Genomic DNA, 11,033 nt, shown 5'->3' with positions numbered 1-11,033 from the left:
TGTTGGTGTTTGCGCGCGGTGTGTATGCCGAGTTGTGTCCTGGTACTTCCGAGTTGCGACGGCTGCGACGCGTGCATTTCAAGTTTTATTAAATTAGATTGTGTAAAGTTGGGGGTGATTGATGGGTAGAATAAGTGCGAAGGATGTGGCCAGGGGGAGGTGAAGATACGTGATTGAAAAATTTTACCGATACGAGAGTGTGGGCGGGCAAAAGATAATATAATTCAAAAAAAACATGAAACCGCAATCAATGGTCTGTCCGCTGCTACTCGTACGTATACAACTGAGCAGCCTAACCACGGGCTTCTTGTATCTGTACACTATAAATACACCCGTCCCATGCCTTTTGGCTCCTCGCTCCTTCCCCCGTCGTTAATTATACCTTTCCTCCGCGCAATCTGCTTGCACGCACATCAATTTCTAAATTAATAAACATCGGTGATAAATGAATTGGAACCAGCCGCGCTGGCTGCTTGCATCAGTTCAATCCATCTACGAGCGTATGTACTACGTACAGGTTATCTTCCGTCTCTCATCGAGTACTGTTCGGTGATTCAAACAAGTTTCGAGAGAGACCGACCAATGTTTTGGCCTTTCTTCTTTCTTCCCAAATGGCTGAATTGCAGCTAGCCGAGAATCGGCACAATTCGATATGGAAAGACCGCTTTACAGACGCGTTATGCAACTCCTTGAGACCTTGAAATCCTCATCAAGGACTCGGTCCTTTTGTATACTGCAAACTCACACTGACGTGCTCGCAAGGTGTTGCAGAATTACGTCACTGTCATCCCGCGGTTGAATCGATTTTCAGTGCACTGGCAGTTCGTGTTGGTTAACCTTGGAATTGTGCAATATGCATCCTTCCATATTTGTAACACCTGATATCACTTGTTGTGTTACCTCGTCCTTTACGTCATCCTCATCTTCTTACCTTTGATGTTCGCAATTTGCACTCTGCTGTGGGTGTATAATTAAATAATCATGTTAATTTGTTTTGCCTTTACAAATACAAAGGATGATGATTTGCTCAATCATTAAATTTTTTCCAGGAAAGGTGACGACATACAAAAGTTGAGTGTAATACATACGCTGCCGACGCTCCTGGCTGGAGACGCACAGTTATGCGTGTCACGATTAATTCCCAAGATGCAGCAGACTCTGTCGAATGCTTCCTCAGAATTCCACATGGCTGCCTCGTCAACTTTCAAAACAATTCTCGAACAGAAATTGGTCAATCCTACGACCTTTACTCAAACATTTTTGCAGAGCATTCTAAACTCCCTGGACAGCAGAGATCCGGGTATAACAAACTTATCTCAGTTAACATATAAGATTTTTAAACGAGTTTCTAACAGTGCAAAATTTTTCTCCTCGGTTCCAGTGGTCGCTCATGCGTGGTTGGAAACCTTGTTAGATGTCATCGAATTACTACCTACAGAAGTCATACGGCACGAGGTAGCTGAATAAAATTTAATGGACTAATCACCGATAAGTCCGTGTGTAAACCGAGCTAAAAAATTGAGAATGAATTTCTACAATTTTCAGAGATTTTCGATAAATACCTAACATTTACACTACTGTATTGTTCCGAATATAAATCTAGGTTCTTACTATTGGATATGACATAAGAAATTCGTACTTGACTTACATGCAAGATTGGCTTAACAGATATATTCAAAGACTATTTATTGTGGTAAAGTCTCAGAATTCGTAGTCGACTTACAGTCAGGGTCGATTTATACCTGAAACAATCTGGTATATTATTGTGAAAGGTGTACACTAGACTTTGGAAAATTGTCAACTCAGTACAAATAGAATGTCTACAAAAGCAATTTAATTTTAACGCAATTTATTAATAACGTCTAGTAGTTTAAGTAATGTAATTTAACTTGCTATGCTAGTAGTCTAATTCCAAATTGAAAGTGCATAAATTACATACATTATATTTATAAACTCTTTTGATAACAGCGTGCTGTATGAAACTTATCATTCCAACAGATCCTTCCTATGGCTATATCAAAAGGACAGTTATCTCAGCCAATTAGCTCTAGAATAACATGCTGCAAATTACTAGGAAAAATTTGTACCCGTTTTGACACACTTTTGTGAGTATATTACATGTTGACCTGATCGATATTGACCACGGTAGTCACCTGTTCTCAGACCGTTCTTGTAACAAATATTTCGAAAATCACTCTCAGAATTATTTGTAACGGATAGATCCAGTATTTTAAGAGCTATCAAACAAAACCAAATGGTCTACATCTATTTTAGAATAAAAAAGGAGGTCCTGCCAACGGTGCATTCGCTCTGTCAAGATGTGAACAGTGATGTGCGAGCTTGTATCTGCTTGCAGCTGAGCTTTGTTGCTCAGGGTCTTGGTGTTGAATCTGTAAAGCCTGCGCTACTTCCATCACTAGTTGAACTTGCCAGCGATGAAGAAAGTACTGTGAGGCACGCTTCTGTCCAGACCATTGTACATTTATTACCTCATTTTCAACAAGGTATCAATATTTGTGTTTTGATTAATGGAAAAATGTTGAATATGACTTTATGGCGCGAGTTTAAGTCCCATTGATACCGACCAAAGTTTTTTTTGGATAATAAACCTTTCAAAAAAATATTTCAATTTATAATTACAGAAACAATAAAGGGAATCATAGCACCCCTTATAAAGAAACTATGTGAAAGTGCACTGAAGTCTGACGATAATGTGATCTGTGTAATTGCCCAAGAATTTGGCAGGCTTGCTCTTGGCCTTGAGCGTACGTAATTGATCAATTACTATTAATACTGCTAATTAATTAATGCATTATGTATATTCAATGAATTTTTATTCATTTCCAGGGGCCTTAACAGTCAATGAGAAAACTTGGCTGATAAGATATTTCCAACAACTTTCCCAGCTAGGCATTCCATCTATGAATAAGGATATGAAACAAGAATTTTCATTTGCCAATAAAGTAAGTTCAAAAAATTTACTCAGTTATGTTTTCGTGTACACTACTGTTTCATAGATAAGATACCTCGATAGTCATTTTATTATGTACCATATCAATATTGGGCAAAAATAAAGTAGGGAGCATTTGAAATTGCAGAGATGCCTACAAAACTAAAACTAACAACTGAGACTATGAGTAACTTATGTATATGGTGAAAGAATCTTCCATATAAGTCTATCTTATTTTTATGCCATCGTCTACGAGTCACAAAAGTTGTTCAATTTGTATGGACTATAGTCTCGTTTTAAGAATGTAACTTGTTTTGCATATACTGGTTTTAGGCAGCCAACAGTCCTCAGACCAACGAAAGGTATGTGGAATGCCGCCGTCAGTGTGCATTCAACTTTCCGGCCATATGTCTTTTCACATTAAATACCTTTGAAAAATTGGATATAATATTACCGACATTTACTGATTTGACTTCTGATCCGTATTACATGGTCCGGAGAACAATCGCTTGTGGAATTCATGAGGTAAAAGATTATCACATAAAATGTCATTATCTGGTGGAGAAGCTCATTTAATAATTTGCTTCATATTCCGCACATTCGCAGACGCGTGAAAATATCATGACTCATTCACTTCATAGGTTGGCAAAGTTCTGGGCTCGCAAAATGGATTGATAAAAAATGAGCTTATTAGATTGCTGAAGGATGACTCTGAAGAAGTTTTGCAAGGACTGGTGCCACATTTGGCTCAAACTTTTGATCTTTTGACTCAGAGTCAAACAATTGGCACTGATCAGACGGTAAGTGTAAAAAATAGGTATAATCTTGAACTATTCAAATTGATTTGGATTTAAGAATGCCACCACATGCAATACTTTCATGATTAATGAATGAGGGAAAAAAGTTAACTTTGCTCTCAGAGTGATCTTTCAGTACAGCTTTCTAAAGTTCATTTTTGTAGATGCACAAATCTTAAATTCAAAGTCATTTAATTATTGTGTTTTCACAGGATGGAGCTATTTTGGATGTGTGTAGAGCAATTTTAAAATGTGAAGTCGAAATTGCTAATACGTACAACTGGAGACTTTCGGCTTTGATATTAAATCAGCTTGAAATTTTACCACGATGTATTCCAAGTGATTTAATTAATTCCCATTTCACTCCGATGGTGTTCAATAGAGCATTAAATGCGGTAAGTACATATTCCAACGCTTGGACAGTGACAAGACAGAAATATAAGTTTGATAAACAGTGAACACTTTTTTAACCAGTATACCTTAAATCACAGTAATTTACTTTTCGCCCACAGAGACCATTGCCAGTGCGTTTAGCTGCTGGCAGATTACTGCTGATATTTTTGAGATATAATCTAAAACCCATGCAACGAAATGAGCTTCGGAATAGAATTTATACAGAATTTGCACATAGTAATAATTGCTATACTAGAATGTTGTACATACGGATGATGCAGGAAGCCATGATCATCTTCTCCACAACTTACTTTAAAGAAAATTTCTATACCACACTGTTGAGCATCACTGAAGATCCAGTTGCAAATATCAGAATGAAAGTGGTTTCAATGCTACCTCAGCTGAAAGCTATGTTACGAATGTCAAATGACAAAAGATTGTTGGCTATGCTAGAAGGCAACGTGCGGGCGTTGATGAGCCTTGAAAAAGATCGGGACGTTGTATATACATTGACTAATGTCATTCACAAATTAGACAGTATTGACGTTAAACAAGATGGTCAACACGTAAAGGTATTGTGAATTGAAACTACTTCATCTTCTCAATTTTTTATTTTCTGATTAACCCTAAAAATATATCTTTTTTTTTTTACCTTCATACTCATGAGTGGGGTTGACAAAGACCCTACGCGTTTCTTGTTCGTAAAACCGTTCGAAAAACAATAATAGGACTCGTAATTACATAGATCTTTTCGTTTAATGAGGAAACGAATGGTGAAGAGCACATTTAATTGCATTGAAGTTTCGTTGTATTAGTGTATGTATCGATTGCACAATGTCCGTTTCTAACTTAGGAGCACCATTTAAAAGTCAGCTGGGGTTGTTTACGATCCTGTACATGTATTCTAGGATTAATTTAATTCTGTTTATAAATTAACACATTATAAATAACATTTCCAGGTGATATTGTTGTCCATTTTAAACAGTTTTCAATAGTTGAGAAATGTCTGAAACAGAATTGTGAAAATAGATCACCTGTTTCAGCCTGCAGCAAAATTAACTCGTCAAGAAATCGATGATGCGAGGAAGCTAGAGGAAGAAAAAAAGCTAACAGCAATGGCTTCCTCTAAGCCAGCTGCGACAACTGCGACAGTAAATCAACCTACCACAACCCAGCGGAAGCCAAATGCATCCGGTCTTCCTAAACAAATATCCCCAAGTGAGTAGCAGCATTTTTGGTAAAAAAATTTGATGTTTCTTTAACGGTATAACTCTTATACTTTGTATTCCATTACCTAACATGTTCTTCACGATTTTTTTCTCTACAAAATTTCAACAATTTTTATATTTTTCAGCTACCCCAAAGCCAAGTACAGAAGGATCCATTGGGGCAAATAGACAAAGACAAGGAAGTCTGTCATTGGTTGATAACCCATATAAACAGTCGTGAGTAAAATAATACTTCCGAATTTATCAACGGTTAACAATTTTTATACAGTTCATGAAACAGTGTATGAAGTTCTCAATTCTTTTAAAACTAATCCAATCAATATTATCATATTTTCACACTGTAATTATACTTCTGTCTACATTTTACAGTTCCCAGTATTCAAGAATCAAACAGCCTAGTTCATCTGAGCCGCCAAGCAAACAACCATCTCCTAAACGTGAGCATTGAATTCTTATGATATAAAAAATTGATGTCACCGAAATTTGGGCCCAGATTTCTAATGATAATATACATTTTGACCAATCCCTACTTACAAATTTTTTCTAATTATTGCAGGCGATGGAGGCATGGCTTCAATTACCAACAAGAGAATGCCAGATGCAAAAACAAGGTAGGATTTATTTGCTGTCTTGAGTAATGCATCTAAAGACATTTACATATTCACTTATATGGATTCAACGGAATTTCTTAATGACTATACTTTCCAATAGAAAATACATCAAATTATTTAATCAGCGCTCAGTGAAAGAGTTGAAAATATTTTTTTTTTGTGCTGTTTGAGCGACGGTTCACTTATTTTTACAATTTCTAATTAGAAAATCGAATAACACACTTTTAGCTAAGTAGCACATTGAAATAAGTCAATTATTCAGGATCGTTTAACGTGATCTTGATTCTTACTTCATCTTCAGAAGAGCTCATTATTAAATTACTTCATAATTTAACAACCTGATAGAACGTGGGTAAATGGAAAATGCCTAAATGACAAGTGTCTGTCTGCTTCTAGTACCTCTAGCAACAATCTCACTTCGAGCTGGGCTCGGCTTACCTCTAACAGCATGCTACTAACTCACCCTTGGGAAACTATCAACCACACAAGCTCTAACGCTGGTGTAAGCTCGGTTAATTTTAATTATAACTTTTCCGGTGATAATCATAATACCGATTTTAAAACAGCATGCGGTTGCTCAGAGTCTGCGGAAGATATTTCTCGAAGTAGATACTCGTTAATAAATTCAGGCGAACAGGAGCATAAACCAATTATGCGTTGCTGTTCTTGCTTTGACACTAATACGGAGTATTTGAAATTAAACGTACCTCTGCATCACAAGCATCATGGGCACCCCACATCAGAGTTTGCTAAGTCCTTTGTACTAACGCATCTAAAAGAAAATAAAAACGAGTTGCAAGATTTTCTACTAACAAAGGGAAATCACGAGGTGGTTAAAGATAAGGAACCAGATTTTGCCGCTCTACGGGCCCTAACAAATGCAGCTCACTATAATTCTTGTTGGGCTTTTAGCTCAATGCCTGAAATTCCAGTCACTCTCCTTGATGACGAGTTTCTTGTTGATGCGGGGATTCGTATTCCAGCACAGTTATCGTCAAGCCAAAGTACATCAAAAATACCCAACTTACAGGACATTATTTATCGTAACAGAAGAGAGGGAAGTGTCGATAGATCGCATCGTAGCAGTGTTAATTTTGACAAAGGCAAATCTAAAAGGCAATCTGCTGAATACGAAGATTGTGTTAAACCGAAGGTACTAATTAGTGATCCAATGAAAGTAAAACGCAATTTAGACGATTTTGAAGAAGGTTACAGTATTGGGAAAATGTCAGGCAAATCGGATGAACAAATTTCCAAAGAGGATTTGAAGACCAAAAGATATTCGGGATCATATGCAAAAACTAAATTTGGTTACGAGCCCAACCAGAGCAAATCTAGTGATGAAAAACCAAAAAGAAACTCACTGTACGTGGACAAGGAAAAGTCAAAGCTTTTACAATCTAAAAGCACGATTGATAAGAACAAACGCTATTCCGCTAATTATACCTCTCGATTACCGGATGTTAAAGACGTTAAACATAAATTTAAACGCCACAGCTTAGAAGTAACTGAATGTACTCCTATGCCACGCGCCGATCGCGCCATACGAAGGTATTCGGCACTGGATGTAAATCATAATCAAGGGATAAGTAAAATTCCTTTGAGAAGTAATTTTGTTTCGGGTAGCAGAACCGCACCAGCAACTAGAGCTTCTAGTCCTGTAAGATTATGTACCAAATTATATTTTAACAAATCAAGTGGCAGCGAGGTTCAGACATCTACAAGAAATAAATTTTTAACTAGATTTAGCTCAAGTGACGAGGAAGTTGATAAACTTTGTCATAAATTCAGTACTTGTCAAACAGCTACCAGTAACAGGGCAGAAAGTCCCAGAACAAGGGATAGCAGATTGCCTGTGCGTCTTCAGAAAAAGAAAATCTGAAATATATGTCTGTTATCAATTAGTTTCCATAGAAATTAAAGTATTCTGTTAATTATATTTATTTGTTATATTCTAGTTTTACCATGAGTATTTCGCAAAGTATAATACTTCTAGTGAACATAATATAATAATACGTGAAATAGTAGTATTTTCGATTACTTCTGGTATCGATCTCTTATTACAGAAACGTGTTTCAAATATGTAATACCAGCTTATCCTGATTTGTAATGTGACTTCTTCATCACGCACACTTTATCTTTGATCTGTATCATCGCATTACAGTAACACTTGAAATCTGTACAACATTTAGAAGTAACATTGCGACAGAAGCATAAAACTTTTACAATGTTTTTGCTTGTCCATTATTGATGGTCATCGATAGATGAGGAACGAGGCTAATGATTATTCAAATTCAATTTTTTAAATTCCAGCCAGTGATTGAAACCTGTGTTTTATAGTCGAAAACAATACTGATATTCAATTTTTAACAATTTATTAATTATTCGTTATCGTAATAGATTGTTTAGGTCGTGATAGTTATAAAATAGGACCTGAGTGTTAAACTTGTTAATACTGATTTTAGTTTATTTAACATGATAAGTTCATTTATCGTATTTATATTTATATTATTCCTATGAACCTCAAGCATTAAAATACCTGCTGTTATATATTATACCGATAAAATCTCACGTATTTATTGTACACATATTTTGGAAATGTTGACTTCGATTTTTTCAGTTAAGAAAATACGTGTTGCGAAATGCAACAATATTGTACCAGGGTACATAAAACGATTCTCACCGATTCAATACTGTTGTTACAAAAAAGTACAGAACTGAAATTGTATAACTGTTCTATATTTCTACGTAATTAGTTTTAAAAGAAAACTAGTCATATATGATCTGTTTGAGAGAGATAGATTAATAAATATTACAAACTGTAATTATAAATCATATGTATTTCTGCAGCCCCAAACAACCGGCCGCATCTACCAAGAAGTGATGAAAATTTCTTTATAACAAGACAAGGCTTGTGTACTTACGAATGTAAAGGTTTGATGAGCATAGCTAAAGATCTTTATTGAATCTCGAATGAAAACCTATGATTAGAGCTTTATTTACGCCAAACAACATTACATAAGTTACATAAATCGAAAATTACGAAGCTTCACTTTTGAGTCATTATTGAACGCTGTTTTTTTTAAGGCTGATTCGAATGGATTTGCCATGTGAGGAGAGCAAATCAACCAACATCCACTGAAAATTCAGATCGGTTTTTCAACACTGGTGAATCCATGTAATATTCTCATGGGCTGCTGAATGTAAAATGCAAATAATTCTAAACTATGTATCTTCGTATAGATCGTATTATTTATTTGAAGCATGTTAACAATATGTATGAAAATAGCGGCTTCTCGAGAAGACGAATGTACCTCGGTGTGGAAATGGCTTTCAGTGCTGCAACAATTACTAGGCTTTTAATTGGATTTACGTTCATGATTCGATACTATCAGTTTTATTTTTTATAAAAATATTCAATGGCTGACTTGGTAATTGGCATGTTGAGTTCTTGAACGCCAACGCATCGAGGTATGTCTGATCTGCTCATATTCTTGATAGAATGTCTTACATTGATTAATACAATCATGATAAATGAGAGTTTATCCAATTGAAATGTTTTATATTTGTTTGGTATATCTTGTGATTTTATTACGTCACTGTAATGCTGAAAACTTGGTAAAGTTTTTTCAAGATATTATGCCGTACATGTATATACGGATATTTTTAGTTTGGTTGATTATCAGACGCAGCGGCACATGTATTGAAATAATATGCATACTGATTGTAACTCTACCAAATTTTCAGTGAATATACCAAGTTTAGACCATACAAAATGATTATAGTTTCACCAATCATGCTTAAATAACGCTACTTATTTTTGTATAGATCTACAAGAATGCTATCAACTGTTGTGCCAGTGAAACGAGAAATAGGCATGTGTATATCAATAGAGATATTATATATCATTGAATGAGACGGCGTGTGTTATTTTTGTATCATTAAACCCTGGGCACGAAAATTGAAATTCTTATTGTTTTCTACCGTTTTACCATGTGTTTACCAGATTCCTTTCGCAAAATTACGTCCATATATGGATTGAATGAATTCACTCTCGATTATTTCCACGAATCTTCTGGTGGTTAAAAACTTAATAGGCTGAGTGTCGGTTTCCAGTTCTTTTATTCACCCACTCGTAATTTTATGCATTTTAAACAGATCCTGGTTTATGACGTAGACCTTTCGAGACACAAATCACTACAATAATCGGTGGTAATATGCAAGTAAAAGATTTATTCATTTCGAAATGGGATTCTATTCGACACGCGCTCGATGTATTCCATAGCATTATTATTCATAATTATTCGAACAACTTTTCATTTACTCTCTCGATCTCGAATTTTCGTACGCGTAGAATCGCAACGCTGTTTTAGCTAGTCGCAAGTGAAGTATCTACGTTGGGTAGAGAAGCAGATTTGTTTTTCGAAAAGAGTTCGTATGGCAAAAAATTAAGAAGTAACCGTAATATATCACGGATGCGCAAATTTTGATCTATGATTTAGAGTCCTAGAAAGAGGATCGTCGGCGATTTTTTTTTTTTTGATAGCGAGACATAGAACGAAGCTTCTCGAAACTTCAAGTGTATTTTAACACACATTTGAAAGGTACGAGCAAAAATTTTTATCATCCAACTATCGCAGAACGGCAGCGTTATTAGCTGACCCGTTAACTGAAAAATGCATCTTTAGTTAACGGCTGACCATCGAAGGGCCTAGCCGCTTGAGCCTGGAATCGGCAGGGAAGATGAAGTGCGTATTTCTTGTCTGAAAGGTAAAGACTAAAATCATTATGCATCATATCATATCATCATACATCATACATCATACATAGTATTGAAGTTCGAAACCAATTTTTTTTCTCTTGATGTCTTCGATCTATAGTAATCGAAAATCAGCTAGCGGAATTCCTCAGTCTGGAAACAACCGCGCAGTAGAGCGGACGCATGAAAATCGCGCTCCGCAAATTTCGAATACCGGGTTCTCTACCTCCTGATTCCTGCGCTCCGGGTCCGCTTCCTGGTCCCACTCGAGTTCCAGGACAAGCGCTCCATGGT

At 36.0% G+C, this 11,033-nt stretch overlaps 1 protein-coding gene across 4 annotated transcripts; it reads left to right on the top strand.

Annotated features, from left to right (window-relative positions):
• LOC124309634 (serine/threonine-protein phosphatase 4 regulatory subunit 4-like) lies at positions 1-9,941 on the top strand. Of its 4 annotated transcripts, none has more exons than XM_046773467.1 (16): positions 1-271; positions 1,050-1,300; positions 1,382-1,455; positions 1,999-2,105; positions 2,275-2,504; positions 2,643-2,765; positions 2,848-2,963; positions 3,284-3,475; positions 3,592-3,750; positions 3,960-4,142; positions 4,260-4,712; positions 5,184-5,358; positions 5,495-5,585; positions 5,739-5,806; positions 5,926-5,980; positions 6,377-9,941. In XM_046773467.1, the coding sequence occupies exons 2-16, from the start codon at positions 1,147-1,149 to the stop codon at positions 7,860-7,862; spliced, it is 3,666 nt and encodes a 1,221-aa protein (XP_046629423.1). In that variant the 5' UTR covers positions 1-271; positions 1,050-1,146; the 3' UTR covers positions 7,863-9,941. The 4 variants fall into 4 exon arrangements, with proteins under 4 accessions (XP_046629423.1, XP_046629413.1, XP_046629441.1 ...); XM_046773457.1 differs by lacking the exon at positions 1-271 and adding an exon at positions 846-959; XM_046773485.1 differs by lacking the exon at positions 1-271 and adding an exon at positions 850-959 and having other exon boundaries at positions 6,893-9,941.
• Positions 9,942-11,033: the final 1,092 nt, after the last annotated feature.

This window comes from Neodiprion virginianus, chromosome 1 (genome assembly GCF_021901495.1).
Source record: "Neodiprion virginianus isolate iyNeoVirg1 chromosome 1, iyNeoVirg1.1, whole genome shotgun sequence".
Classification (NCBI taxonomy): Eukaryota; Metazoa; Arthropoda; class Insecta; order Hymenoptera; family Diprionidae; genus Neodiprion; species Neodiprion virginianus.
The sequence above is the reverse complement of the archived record's forward strand: the minus strand, read 5'-3'. Positions and strand labels throughout refer to the sequence as shown.